Raw genomic sequence first — 15,905 nt, 5'->3', positions numbered from 1 at the left:
AAGCGGAGAAAAGAGATGCGTTCAAGTAAACGAATGGTAGTTGATTTTAATGTAACGAAAACGGAAACGAGTGGGAACACACCCTAGCATCTCAAACAGTGATAAACATAATACTTGATAAGCGACGATTCCGAGAAGTTCAGAGATTCGTTTGATCATGGGGATGATTTTGTCGTTCCGTTTACTAAATGCGTCACACGATGATCTGTTGATTCGAACCCGTAAAGATCCGGGCTAGAGTTGATCCTCATTAACCCACCCTTGTCGTAACAGGCGGCTAATGGCGTCGAGTGATCAGACTCACTGATGTAGCTGACATGTCATCGTATCCAAATGTGCGTAGATCGATGCTCATGCTGTTGACCACTGGCTTGCCTTGCTCCAGACTGGATTATTTGCAGACCGCCGCCATATGGCTGGATAATTACACTCACTGTTGATTTAATTGTTCTGGGCAGGTCGAAACAGTTGATATAAATACAAACATCTTGCTCGCAATCTTCAACAGTAGCATCTATATATCATTATATTGATACAGTGTTGTTAGTCAAATATGACAACAGACCACTGTGACAAATAACATTGTGACAGAACATATAGACATGACATCAGGCCGAAAATGGTGACGTGTACGATGACGAAAGAGGCAGGACGTGGTACTCGGTGGCGAAAACTAGACGGATAAGACATCAAAACGCTGTGACAAAATATGTGAACAGAAGGACAGTCCATTATACATACCAACATATGGACAGTCCATTATACCGAAGATGGTACACATGATACAACACTGTGACATCTACGATAACACTATACTGTGACAGCACATGTACTTTGGGACACAAATTAAGGGATCACATGGAAGCACAAGTGTTCCTTTACTTGTTTCCAGGCTTTTTCACAAGCTTTGCAACACACTACTTTCACGTGATCCCTTTTTCCCCCGAGTATATATATTCACGGTTTGACACGATATCAAATAGTCTATTGTGGCACAGAGCATGGTGATGAATAGTGGTGACGGATAAGACAACGAAATAATGTGACACAACATATTAACAGTTGGATAAAATATCAGCCCATAATGGCGGAACACATTGTGTAGACAGATTATTAAAAGTAATGACGGATAACATAGCAAAACATTGTGACAGACCCTATACTAATATGGACAGGTTATAGCAGTCCACTGTGGCAGAGCACAGAGATAAATAGTGTAGATAGACATGTTGATGGCGGAACATTTAGATAATACAGCGACAAATTTAATCAGATGACAGAGAGTAGTAAAAGATGCATATAATATGAGTACATGGAGACAGGCCCATAACAAGAAGTGACAAGTCTTGATAATGAAACACATCCCACAACTTATGACGTCGCATAATGACAGAACACAGTGACAAGAAGTGACGAGCCTGGATAACGGAACACATCCCAGAACAAAACGACAATGCAGAGGGACAAAACACTATGACAAGAAGTGACAAACCTGCAAAAACGGGACACACCCCAGCACAAAACGACGACACAGTGACAAGAAGTGACAAGTCTCGATAACCGAACACATCCCAGAACTTAAGACATTGCATGGTGACATCACACAGTGACAAGAAGTGACAGTCTGGAAAACGGGACACAACATGTACGAGGTGACGAGATGAAGCGACCTGACTCAGAGATGTTGTCTTGAGTCAGGCAGTAGGTGCACGGCTGCCAGCTCATCACAGATCACAGGTAAGTATAAGACTCTGACGTCAGTGTTAGCAAGAGAGGGGGAAATCCTAGGTTAACATGGGTATGGCACATCGCTAAGGGCTGTTATGTGACGAGTAACGACTACTTTGTGTGAATTCTTGGCAGTTTGGAGTCACTTGACATCACGTCTGCGGCTTTACACTCAGCTGACAACGCTTGACCCAGGTTAATTACATTCGGTTCTACTTGTTTAATGTGACAAGAATTGTACGTAGGTAGAGGGCGTTTAAATAGCCTGAAAAATGCTGTTTCGTTGTTATAACTGTTGCCCTCGATGCAAAGCTTTCTATCAACGCACGCACGTACGTATATCTTACGGCGTTATTTAACGTATTAAACGAGGGAATAAGTTTAGTTTTACGCAGCATTTTAGCAATATTCCAGCAGTATCAAGGGGGGGGAGGGGGGGCACTAAAAAATGGGCTTCACACATTGTATCCATGTAGGGAATCGAACCCGGGTCTTCGGCGTGACGAGCGAACGCTGTAACCACAAGGCTAACCCACTGCCCACTTATTAAACGACCCGTGAAGATGCAGGTTATAATTGGTGTCCATGAACCCATGTTTGTCGTAATAGGCGACTTACCTGTCCAGGTAATCAGGCTCGATAATTTGGTTTAACACGTCCTCGTATCCCATCTGCATAGTTCTATGCTCATGATGTTGATCACTGGAATGTACAGGATTCCGACATTCAGCTGTGATTTTGAGGAGCGCAAAGAAATCTTAGACTCGGCGTGGTGAGCTACGTCAATCCATTTCACATTATTGCTGTGACAAGTATGCATTGCTGAAGACCAATTCTACCCGGATGTTAACGAGTGATTAACTAAGACTCGATTAGTATTCAAACACGCTTGGGACGGTGGGGTAGCCTAGTGGTTACAGCGTTCGCTCGTCATGCCGAAGACCCGGGTTCCATTTCCCACAAGGGTACAATATGTGAAGCCCATTTTCTGGTGTCCCCTGCAGTGATATTGCTGGAATATTGCTAAAAAGAGGCGTGAAACTAAACTTACTCACTCAAAAAACTCTTTTGATGAATTGTCAATTAATGGATACATACATAAGGATGTTGTACATACTATATGCATTTATAGCGGAAAGCTAACAAAAAGCAAACACTTGACACATCATTTCGGGTCAAGGTCCTGCCTCATTGTCTTCGTCCTTTTAATAAAATTAATTTTTCAAAAAAGTCTATTTCATTTTTAAAATATCAGGATTTTCAACATATTTCAGCATTATTTTACAGCTAAAGTCTGATGTGTGTTCTTTTCTATCTACTGTGGCTCACAGTGCCTGCACCGCATTATTTTCCCATCGGCCATATCCCACTGTCACTGAACCGCAAATTTTCGCCTCTGCCTGGTCTGTCTCACAGTCACTGAACTGCATTATTTTCCCTTCTGCCAGCTTGTCTCACAGTCACTGAACTGTATTATTTTCCCTTCTGCCAACTTGTCTTAGGGTCATTCAACCGCATTCATTTCACTTCATCGTACGCTTTCTCGTGGTCCCTGAAGCGGATTATTTTCTCTTCTGCCAAGTCTGTCTCACAGTCACTGAACTGCATTATTTTCCCTTCTGCCAGCTTGTCTCACAGTCACTGAACTGCATTATTTTCCCTTCTGCCAACTTGTCTTAGGGTCACTCAACCGCATTGTTTTCACTTCATCGTACGCTGTCTCATGATCCCTGACCCGCATTATTTCCCTCCTGTCTAGTCTGACTCGCGGTCACTCAACCGCATTATTCTCTGTCTATTGTACATGTGGCACACAGTGCCTGAACCGCATTTTTCCCCCTTCTGTCTGGTCTGTCTCACGGTCACTGAACTGCATCATTTTCCCTTCTGCCAACTTGTTTCACGGTCACTGAGCCTATGCCACCTCCAATAGACAGAACATACGTTTTAAAACACATCGAAAAGACCCGGGTTAGAACACTGAACATTTGACATGTGGGCAGGTGAAGTGATTTGGTTCAAGGGTGCTTTCCAATAGTTTTTCACTTGTTAAACTGGTACATAGAATTGTGTATGATTTCACGCCATTTACGACTTGTAACGCCATGGGATTTAGTCACCCCAAAGTGAAATCCATTCATTTCATGAGCAAGATGTTACAACGGTTGATAAACAAGCATGCACCACCTACTATTAAAGTATTTTAAATAATTAAAACATTAGTCCGTCAGTAATTTCAGTTTGAGAAATACCGATATTTTGAATGTTTTACTGGCAGTAAAAAGGACAATACTGTTTGTATTTTCAAAGCCTTACTAGAGTTGTTTAGTACCCGTGAAGAGACGCGTAAGAATTGATCTTCAGTAACTTGGTTGACACGTGTCGTCGTATCAAAACTGCGTAGTTCGATGCTCATGATGCTGATCACTGGATTGTCTGGTAGAGACTCGATTATTTACAGACCGCCGCCATTTTGGTGGAATGCACACTGGAGCACTCATGGGTATATTGTATTAAGTGTGGATGGGTGTGTTTTTTCTGTTTTTATCAAACCACCAGTAAGATCAAGGTTGGGAAACCAGAGACACAGTTTAACCTTTCGAGAAATCGAACCCAGACCTCCGAAGTGACTAGCGTACGCTTTAACGCCTATATAATCCAGCGTCCACATGGCATGGACATAAAGCTGACCCGTCAACTGCAAAAATTGTTGATGTCCGTTTATCAAACATTCTTTGGATAAGTAAATAAATATTGTTTACGTTGGTGTAAAAATACCATTAGTCATATCTGAATAAGTACGAAATATTATTTTACGTTTGTGAAAAAAATTCCATTAGTCATAGCTGAATAAAAACGTTGAATTACCTTAGTTTTATAATTTGTTTTCATTGTTTCAATTGTTCAAACGTTTTTCTTTTTATACTAGTGTAGTTTTCTCCATACAACTACGATATAACCAATTAATCTCAACGAAAACGTCTTCTGCAGTTTTGTATGAGATGTCTGCTCGTGGCATCCTTGTCCTGTCTCTCCCGTCCCTGTGTTGCTCTTATCTCGTTTCCGTACATCCTAGGGTGCATTTTTTCAGAAAGAATCATAAATAATTATAAATTAAAATGATATGAGTGTCTTAGTCACGTGTAATTAGCATCAACAAACATCACTGCTGAATCCGTTTCCGCATTAATGTCAGGTTTCGCAAACACAATGTCATTTGTTTCACATGCTCATCCATCTTTTAACGACATTTGGACTGGTATCCTTTATACGTTTACTCGCCGCTTCGAAATCACTGTAGACTGTTACCCAGTACTCCAGCCTCGTTTTTAATACCGGAAGCTGGAATACACCAGTGGCCGGAGTGCGAAAGCCTAGCGGGTGAGACGCAAAGGCATTATTAGTGATTTAAATGAAATTTAGACTGAAAACAAGAAGATCAAGAAGTTTGGAGTAAACCAGAAAGAAACACTCACCACACTGGTCGAATCGGGATATACATTTGCAGTATTGAAAAGTTTAGCGAGGACAGGTGCTTGTTGCACCTCTGACCGTCCGATTGTGTGTTACCGATCGTTCACCGAGTGTATTCCTTTGTGAATTTGCATTGATTTCACACATAATCGCCTTGAACGGGGCGGTATACATGTTCTGGATTGGATTATCAGGGCTGATGTGGTGCAATGTAATTCACTTGTGAGGGAGTAGAAACGGAACATGCTAAGTATGAACGGGCTGAAAGTGTCTAACTACGTACCCAATAGTACGATCAAGACTGAGCCCTTGACAAGCAAGTACACCATCCAAGGCAGCATAGGCCGGTAGGTTCATTGTCAGTCTGTACGATCATTTATGTTAATTGTTGTCGTTTTCCTTTCAGGAGACAACAGTATCTATTTATGAAACTCGATGAACTAATGGTCATGTGGAGTTGTTTTCGTTGATGATCTCGTCAGGTGATTTCGAGTGTACTGCGGGTTTTATCTTATTGTTTCTTGCTGATTCACTCACTCTTGCTTATGTCGTTAATGTGTCGTGATGGCGTTAATTGTTGTGTGTGATGGCAGCTGTGTTAATCTATCAACACTAATTAGACCACATGCAGAGGTGATTTATCCTGCTGATTGGTTCATGACACTTGGTGGGAAAAATCACTGTCAGTGATATTTACCAGAATAAATAGTGTTTTCTTTATTCTACAGTTACTACATGTGAAGAGATTTTAGAACAAGGTGTTGGTGAATGTAGATATTAAGGTGAACCTATAAACTATAGTAGTTAAATTAATAATTCTTAAAGTTATAATTTTTGAAGATTTATGTCCACAATATCTCGGTAAGGTAACTTGAGTTTGTGATAATCATCAGTTAGGAATATTCAGTTTTATTAGTAGAATTTAAGTAGCAGTAGCTTTGATTCTCATTATTTTGCAAAAACATCAGGGGTGGTGGTGTAGGCTTTTGGTTAAAGCATTCCCTCATCAAACTGAAGACCCAGGTTTGATACCCAGCATGGTTTTGATGCTTGAAGCTCATTTCTGGTGTCCACCACCATGATATTGCTGAATATTGTTCAAAGCAGCATCAAAACCTTACTCTGTCTAAGTAAACTTATCCTCAGTACTTTTCGTTACACTCCACTACTGCGTCTAACAAAACCTTATGGGAGGTCGTGTCAGGTAACCTTTGAGATTGACCCCTAAATCGTAGCCGTTGTCTGATTGGTTAAATCTATTTAGCGGTCTCGCGTTTGATTGGACGGTCATTGGTCACCCAAAGGTTACCTGACGCGACCTTCTACTAGGTTTTGTTAGACTCAGAGTGGTGGAGTGTAGCGAAATACACTGAGACTAAGTTTACTTTGACTGAACCTTACTCAGTCACTCACTAACCGCAAATACATCATTGACATCTACTACCACAGATTACTTACTGACATGGCCTATATTCATGTTGATAGTTAAGGTGACTTATGATTATCTGCTTGACCTTTCAAGCCATTTGATTACCACTATGTATGCCATTGTTTGGCAGGGCAGACTGATGTCTGACTGGGATGACATGATGTTCAGTATTTACCCCTCTGTCTGTCAGATAGTTCACCAGAAGACAGGGGGGTAAAGTGAAAAATGATGTTGAACTTTAAGCTGTGACAGACCCGTGAAGGTCCCGGGGTAGAATAGGCCTTCAGCAACCCATGCTTGCCATAAAAGGCGACTGTGCTTGTTGTAAGAGGCGACTAACAGGATCAGGTGGTCAGACTCGCTGACTTGCTTGACACATGTCATCGGTTCCCAATTGCGCAGATCGATGCTCATGTTGTTTATCATTGGATTGTCTGGTCCAGACTGGATTATTTACAGACCGCTGCCATATAGCTGGAATATTGCTGAGTATGGCGTAAAACTATACTCACTCACTCAAGTGAACTTCCTGGCTGTGAAACTGTGCTGAAAGTTAATAATGTAATTCCGGGACTGTGAACCAGACTAAATGAATGACATCAGGGGTGTTCAAATAACAAAATATTCATACTTTCATTTCTGTTATTGTTTACCACATTCTTTAGTACTAATCGTGATGAAATGTCCCTTTTAACCTTTAATTTAGTAAATTGGGATAATGAAATAGACCCTCTCCACATTCTGTCTTTACATCAGTCACTATAGGGTTAAAATGTTGCTGATACAAGGTTATACCTGAACTCTTTTATTGAAATCCTGGAAATTTTGTTATTTTTACTCTTATAACTGTGTGACATGCTAAGACTTTCACAAGTGAGTTAGACCACACAAAGTTGATAAACAGTTGCCAGGAAAGTAGTTTATATGTGATAAACATGCCCCAGTCACAACAAATATCATCGTCAATCTGAAGACTGAGAGTAGGTATTTGGACTTATAAAAGCAACCTATTCACCAAGATGAATGTTTGCAGTCAGAATTGTTGACTTCACTCCAACAGTCATTGAACAACACACTCCCAAAGGTTTATGTATTCAAAATAATAATGCATTTGTTGTACAATACTGCAAGTGTTCAAGTGCACCAACTATATTTTCCAGTGAACCCACTATCCTGATATGAATGTTTTATGTAGATATGTTGATAATGAAAAAATACTGTTACTTCCTACTTTCTTTCGAGTCTTTAGAAATATTCATATTTAAGAGCCATTGGGCCATAGGCTTGTTTAATGTTTTGAATCTGATGTCAGTTATCCTGCAGGCGAATTTTTAAACCAGTTCTCCAGTTAAGACATGAAAAGTGTTTCTTTGATGGCTGCTTACAAGGAAGATTGCTCCATGTCAGCTTGTAGAGTATTATCCCCCTGAATAGGCCTCAGCGTCATGTTCCAGTTGACTGGCAATAAATGGTGGCCTTCATTGAGGTTATAGAAACTGTCAGATAGAATGAATTACTTGTACTTGTATGGTATATACCCAAGTTTGACTGTGATGTGTCAAACATCAAGATGTTTGATCAAGAAAACATAGGTTCTGCTATGAACTTTGACAGATTGGTTTAAGAAGCATATGTCATAAATCAGCAGTTTAATGGAACATTCTGAATAAATTTACATTTTCAATGAAGGCTATTTTTGGTATTTTTCATTTCTAAGAAAATGTGGATTTTTTTATGTGTGAAAAAAGTTTTTCTTGGTGCATTGTTAATTGTAAATCATGGAAAAATGTATGTTTTCCTGTTGGATAATACCAGATAGGAAAGTTTGAAATAGGATTATATAAATGATAGTTCTTGCTGTTTTGTTAGTCCATTAGCAAAGTAATTTATGATTTGTTTGTAATGGAATTGGGGCCTTCAGTGATGTCATTTAGGGTTTTGTGAACAAAAAGTACTGGTGGGTATTGCGCAGAGTTTCATATGACATTGTATGACAATAATGATTCACCCACATGAACGACAATCTGGCATGTACTTCCCAGTCGTTGTTTAGGCAACTTTGTATTTAGTGAGATGTTGTTTTGGTCACCACGAATAAGTAAGTGAGTTCGGTTTATGCTGCAGTATTCATGCTATATGGTGGCCTTCTTTGAGTAATTGAGTCTTGACCTGACAATCCTATGATCAACAGCATGAGCATCGATATACGCAATTCGGATATGATCACCTTGAGGAATGAGGCGTAGCACTTTATCAGAATCGAATCTCCAAGGTCAGTTTGTCAGTCCCAAGGCGGTTCTTGTGGTGACTGTTCGGGCTACAAGGCAAAGATCTGTTACAATAGAGTTCCTGTGAACATTTGTTGACACCTCTGTGAGTCAGCTATGACTGAAACAAGTGTCTTCTGAAAAGTCTAACTCTTTTTATGAAAAACTCCTTGTACAAAATTACTTCACTTATAAACTGTATAAACACGATGTCGGAATATGAAGTTACTCTATGTATGAGCAGTACAAGTACGATGCCCTCGTGTAAAGTTACTTCACATTTGATAATCTGCTTGTGAAGTTTCTGTGTAACATGATCTATAATGACCCATGGTTTGGTTGGATTTTGTCATTTTTTCTACCTCACTGTGCTTGAAAAGAGATCCTTTCAGTCAAGGGATTTGATATGTCTTGAAGATTTCATGTTGGGACAGTGACAAAAAAAAAACTAGCTTTGGTTGTTGGATCCTTTCAAAATATGCAAAGTTATTTTTTTGGAGTACAAAAAATGTTGATCTTTACTTTATTATCATTCGGTAGCTTCAAAAGTATGATTTATTCTCATGGTTCCTATACTAATTTTACATGGTTGTTCATTTATTTGCACAAATCATTGTTGTGGTAGATTGTCTTGTATGTGTTGACTAGTCAGATTTACTTTCAACATGAATGAGCATGTCATTGGCACATTTCTGAATTATTACTATTTCCTACCAAGTTAGGTATTAAAAATGGGTGGATTTAGCATTCTGTCTAGACAAAGCATCAAAGCAGTACAATGATACCTTGATTACAATCGTAACAATCACCAGCATGAACATCACAAAGCTATCACATCAACCCATTCAGAAGGGTATGATCAAAAAGTGATCTCGGCTCCAGGTATGTCAGAAAGTTGTCTCAGAAACACAAAAGTGGAAACCATCTATCTGCTGAATCTTCCACACAATAGAGTCATAAGACTTCAATAAACCAAACACACTCCCAATTGCCCACTACAGTGAAATGTGAGTGAACTCAAGTCAAAGCAACAGGCAATTTTACACTTGGCCTCATCTGTGGAATGCTTGTGTCAAGTAGACAACCACAGCACAAAGGACCAGCTTTGTCAGTCGTCTGGGTAGAATTTTTGTGTCATTGTCATCGTAGACTGCTTTATGAATAAATCTTAAAATATCCCTTCCGTCATTGCAGACTCAGTGTGAATTCCTACTCTTCTGATATTACATTTTCGTTATGTCTTTGGTAATGAGATATGGCGGGTTAGAAGATAAATGTTTTTCATTCTTAGTGGAATTTCATACACTGTTGATAAACTTTTGTTATTTGAGCTGCATGTGTCTGAAAAGTCTGTTTGAGCTGTGCAATTTAGATTTTTTTAGGTTTTAGCTTTGTCGTTTAATCTGTATGTCATCCAAATGGCCATGAAATGTTCTGTGTGTTGACGCTAGTGATTGTAAAATTCAGAAGATGACAACATCAAAGCTATCATTTTGATGACTGCTTGGAATCAGAAATTGTCTACTAAAGATGTTGCGTGAATGCCTGATGAACATGGAATTTTGTGTTTTTGATAAATACTTGAAGGGAAAGAAGCTGAGAATATTGATCAAGTGAATAATCTTTCTGGATCTCACCCATCATCAGTAACCTAAGTGATCTCAAGTTTTTTGTTTTTTTTAATCACAGATATATTATCAGCTTTTTGTCAATTGGAACTTAGTATAACATGAAAGAATTGGAGAGAATTGGAATTATTAGTCCAAAGAGTAGCTCAAAATTTGGATTGACTTCTTCGCAACCCTGATCTATTTCAGATGTCGTCTCATCTTTGTTAGGTACATTTAAATTAAGATGTCTGCCACACATGACATTAGTTAATGCAAGTGCCCTTTATTCCAGACAAGTAATGTGTTCAGATAAAGCAAAATGAATACTTTTTATCCCCAATGAATCGCCTTAGTAACTGATATCACCAGACAATTAAGAATTAGATTTACATTTTCCTATTACTGGAGTGATTGCTTTGAACAACGTATGAAGCTTGGTATCTCACAACTGCTAATAAATATTGTATTTTGTACCATTCTCAGTGTCTTCTCATTTAAAATAAAAAGTAATGTGTTTATGATTTATCTTATCCTTGACAGTTTCTTAAGTATATTGTTAAAATTTCCAAATGCAAGTGATGCTTATTTATCAACTAAATGCATCAGTAATATAAACTTATTATCATGTTATTAGAATGGTAATTGTACATTAAGTTTTGATGATTGGTTGTACACAATTTCGCTGAAGAAATTTGATACATCTTTGGAAGCAACACACACATTGTCAGGTCTTGAAACATGCTTTTTATTATTTTTTAATAGAATGAACTGTTTATGAAGAACATGCTCAACAAATTGACAGATGTGTTTGACTGTTTATTGGTTTGCAGTGTATTTTATCAGATAAAATTGATGGATAAAATAATTAGATGACATTGTGAACACACTTTGTGGCTTTCATTGAGGTATAATTTGTTTGAAAAGAATAAACATTGTATATATGATACCACATAATTTCTTCTTATATCGAGTCACATGACATAGTCACATGACTTGACCAAAGATGTCAGACAGTTGTATAACAAGGTTCTGTTATAATATTAATAAGCTGAAATTTATGATTATTTTAAGTACTTATCAACTTAAGGTTCCCTTTAACAAACAATTCAGATCTGAGTAATCCTCCTTCAGAACTTAAAAACTGTGTTGTAAGTGTCTTCCTGTTTTCTAGACATTGTTATCTGTGGGTCACCTCATTGATAGCAGTCCTGTCAGAGCAGGTCCTTGTTTTGATCAGTATCGAGACAAACTAGTCACTGAAAATGTATAATTTATATCAAAATTCTTCTTCTTGAAATGAAAATAGCCCAACTTAGATATGAGCCTGTTTCACAGTCCTTGAACCAAGTTATTTTTTCCCCATTGCCTAGCCTCCCCTGCAATGCTGAAACCCTAAATGAAGCAAGTCTTTATTCCCTCATGTTGAATTTCCCACCTCGTTGGGCATTTTTCTCATTTAAAATGGGAATTTTTCTTACTGTCAAAATTGTATCTACTTTGCCAATCCCACACCCCTTCTAGATATGCTCCTGGAATCAGAACTTGAGGAACGTCTAGATTTCATTTGCGCTTTTGCACTACAGATAGGTTGGGCAGAAGGGAAAATAATATGGCTCAGAGACCATGAGATAGAGTATCAATTGTTCTACATAAGCTGATTCTTGCTGAACTCCTGTCTGGCCACAAGGTGCCCTGTGGGGTCCTAATTGCTGGAATTCCTGCTGAGATAATCCTTCTAAAGAGCTGGCAATCTCTTGACTGAAGTAGGGGTTGTATCATAACAGCTGTTTGGCCCTTGGTCAGATGTGTTGAGTGGCTAGCAGCAGTGCAACAATTCAGTGTAATGGTGTGTGCTTCCTTGGGTATAGGAGTGTAGTAAATGGAACTATATGTGTTCCCTGATGTCAAAGAAGTGTAACAAATGTAAACAATACTGTGTGTAGTCTTTGGTTATTGGAGAGTTTAGCATGTAATTATTCACTGTTTGTTTGTTCAAGACAGTAGGAAATAGTGTTCAGAATTGGAAACGAAATTCATTATCGATTATTGAAGGACAGGTGGTGGCCGATTATTGATTATAATCAAAACATATACATTTTTGATGTAATCACCAATTATGAAGTTTTTTCTCCAGATTTTTCTAATTGATGTCATGCAATGAAATGCATTCATGCAAGAAAGACTTAAGTTGTAATCAAACAATGAAAGTGGTTAAAATGTTACAATGCGAAATGTTATTTAAGCTGTTGAGCGCATGTTTGTTTGTGAATATTCATCAAGTTTAATGGTTAGTTTGTCATTCAAGTGGGTTATATTAAAACAGCAAAATTCTGATTATTTGAAAAGATGTTTTTAACAATTGATAATTCTTTTTTATCCTTCTTTCCATCAATCTTTCTATCATTTTCGATCATCGGAACACGACTAGTAGGAAAATATTATGACCATCAATACTGTGAAAATGGTACAGATGCAGGACCAGGAAGAGCAGAACGATGCAGTATTTGTATTGTGGATTTAGACCCATGAAGTTACGGCCTTCAGCAACCCATGTTTGCCCTAAGAGACAAGTAACAGAATTGGGTGGCAAGGCTCTCTGACATGGCTGACACATGTCATCATATCTCAAATGTGTAGATTGAGGGTCATGATGTTAATCACTGGTTTGTCTGGTCCAGACTATGTTATCTACAGGCTGCAATCATATAGCTAGAATATTGCTGAGTGCCATGATATAACAAACAAAGCATTCTATCTTTATTTCTTGATTTATTCAGCAATGTTCCTGCTGTGTCATTACCGTCTGTTTAGTCTGATGTTGATATCATGAGCACCAATCTGTTCAGTTGGATATTGATATGAAGACAGACTTTCATGAAGCCATAATGACTGAGCACCCAACCTGTTTATTGTCTTCCCACAACAAGCATGGTTTGTGGAAAACATTTATAAACAGCCTCAAAACCCTTGACAACTATCACTGTGGATCTATTCTGCCATAATCTCCTAGGTAATACAGTAACATCGCTGTGATTGTTTTATGGACTGTTTGGGTATAACAATTCTATTTTGTTGATGATATTGCCATTAATCATTCTTTATCAACCCTGTGCTGAGCTGATTAACATTTTCAGGTTTGGGCTAATCAGCTCTACTTTGTTGTCCTGGAGGATACTGAAAATTATTTGAATTCCACATGAGATAATCCCTCTGAAGGACTTGATTGTCAGCTCAAGTGGGGAAATCGTCACCAAGATATGATAGACAGCCTTATATCGGGCCCAAGATAACACAAAGCACTGCCATATTTAATAATATGTCTCACGAAAGATGACATTGGAACGTCTAGCATGATATGCTATCTCAAAAGTTACTGAGAGTTGCAATATGGCAGAAATATTGCTGATTTATCTCACTCAAAAGTATTAGGATAGAAAGATATATACATATTAATTGGTATTTTGTTTGGCTTTGGATAGCAGTTATGTATACATGTAATTGATCAATTTGCTGTTCAACTTAAAATAGGCTAAACCATTTCATTTTTAAACTTGAATGTTCTTCTTGTCCATTTTTAACGTGGTAATCTAAACAGATGTGATTGCTTCTTGGTGGCAGTTGACTTCTGAAAAGTGACAAGGTGACAAGTGACTGCCTGGCGAGTGACTGGGACCAGCAACAAAATGGCCAGTGAGGGGATAGGTGCATTGAGTACGAGGTTTTTTCATTCAGTTTTTGTGAGAATTGCTGAGGTCAGTTTTCACAGGTATCTCTGGGAAATGCTTTTAGGGTTGGTTTACTGTTATGATAGAGTGTCATTATCCAATAGCCTGAGGCCTGGCCCTACTAAATTTACTGTCAGTCTAACAAGTAGACATGCATAATTCACCAACCTCCTTATGATGTGATACTGGGAAACTTGTGTAGTTTCAGGAAACTTGTGTAGTTTCAGCGGGACCAAGATCCAAAAGCCACCTGCCTAGGCAAGGACAGACCTTTTTCCAACTAGCAGGCATGAACAATTCACCAAACACCTTATGATGTGATACTCACAGGGAAAACTTGTGTAGGTTCATTGAGGTTAAGATTAACTGGACCTCTTGTCTGTGTAATGGCAAATCTTTTTCCAGAACAAAAATAGTTGTGTAGTTTCACAAAGACTAAGATCTACTGGACCTTTTGGCTTTGCAGCAACAAATCTTTTTCCATCATAGAAGAAGAAAAAAAATAATTGCGTAGTTTCATAGAGCTTAAGATTCTCTGTAACTCCTGTCTGCATAATAGCAAATCTTATCCTTGAAGAAAAACTAAAATGATTGCTCACACAGAGACTGAGATATGCTGGACCTCTTGTCTGTGCAATGGCAAATCTTTTCAAATCATGGAAGAACTAAAACAATGGCATAAGATCCTCTGCACAATGATAAATCGTTTCCGTCACAGAAGAAGAAGGGTTCTTGTTCCACAGGAGGCAGGGTACAAACTTTAGTCTGTCTAACTTTAAGTTTAAAGAAAGGTTATAAAGTGCGACATTTCAAGTAAAGGAACAATCTGAGTTTATTTCAACTTTATTTTTTTACAAGGAGATGCAAGGATTATATTTCTTCTCTAGCATTTTGTAAATACAATACCAGATAATTGTTACAGAGGATGCTGGTGGATTAAGAACTATTTTAAGTGAAGTGAGAGTGGGTGTATAGCAAATGTGGGTGATGGCATTAACTTCTCTCTCAGATGTTTGAAGAGTGGGTATTTCAACATTAAGTACTTTAAATCTTCTATTTCACCAGTATTGCAGATAGAACATACTGTCATGAAGCAGCAATTAGCCACCTCACAGATATTACTTCATTGCACCAAATTACTTCATTGCATCAGATATGGGTTTCTTTTTATAATGTGTGGAAATAAACCGACTTTCACAAAATAACACCAACATCAAGGTGGAAAATTACCAGAGTTGGAGTTAAATGAATTGGATAACAGTCTGATTAGCTGTCATCCATCACTGTCTTTGATGTCCAGCCATCAGTAACAGTATCTGCAACACAGAAGGGAATTAGATAAAATGACACTTTCCAGTTTTAATTTTGTCTTGTCTGAATAATGACGCACAGGTATTAAAATAAATGGTAGCTGTTAAATGTCCCTTTAAACTAAATATTCTGTAACATACACTGTTCAAAAGATGTTAAGCAAACCTAATCTTTTTGCTTGGCTACAGTCAAACTTTCATGTCTTGCCACGAACAGTGGTATGAAAAATTAGGTGACTTTAATTTGTTTTGAGTAGCATGTATCAAACCATGATGTTTGTCATACCTCTGTGAATTATCACATTCATTGGTTAGAATACAGGAATTGTGCAATAAATGATATAATGAAACCTTACGGTAAA

General features: G+C 38.1%; 1 protein-coding gene across 1 annotated transcript in view; it reads left to right on the top strand.

Annotated features, from left to right (window-relative positions):
* The first annotated feature begins 5,047 nt into the window (after positions 1 to 5,047).
* The window catches only part of LOC137256246 (serine/threonine-protein kinase 17B-like), a 64,634-nt gene continuing 53,776 nt past the window's right edge, over positions 5,048 to 15,905 (top strand). Inside the window, exon 1 of the mRNA XM_067793975.1 lies at positions 5,048 to 5,549. Within this exon, the coding sequence (XP_067650076.1) occupies positions 5,446 to 5,549 (104 nt within the window). The 5' untranslated portion in view covers positions 5,048 to 5,445. The remainder of the gene's footprint in view (positions 5,550 to 15,905) is intronic.

Source organism: Haliotis asinina, chromosome 11 (genome assembly GCF_037392515.1).
Source record: "Haliotis asinina isolate JCU_RB_2024 chromosome 11, JCU_Hal_asi_v2, whole genome shotgun sequence".
Lineage (NCBI taxonomy): Eukaryota > Metazoa > Mollusca > Gastropoda > Lepetellida > Haliotidae > Haliotis > Haliotis asinina.
The sequence above is the reverse complement of the archived record's forward strand: the minus strand, read 5'-3'. Positions and strand labels throughout refer to the sequence as shown.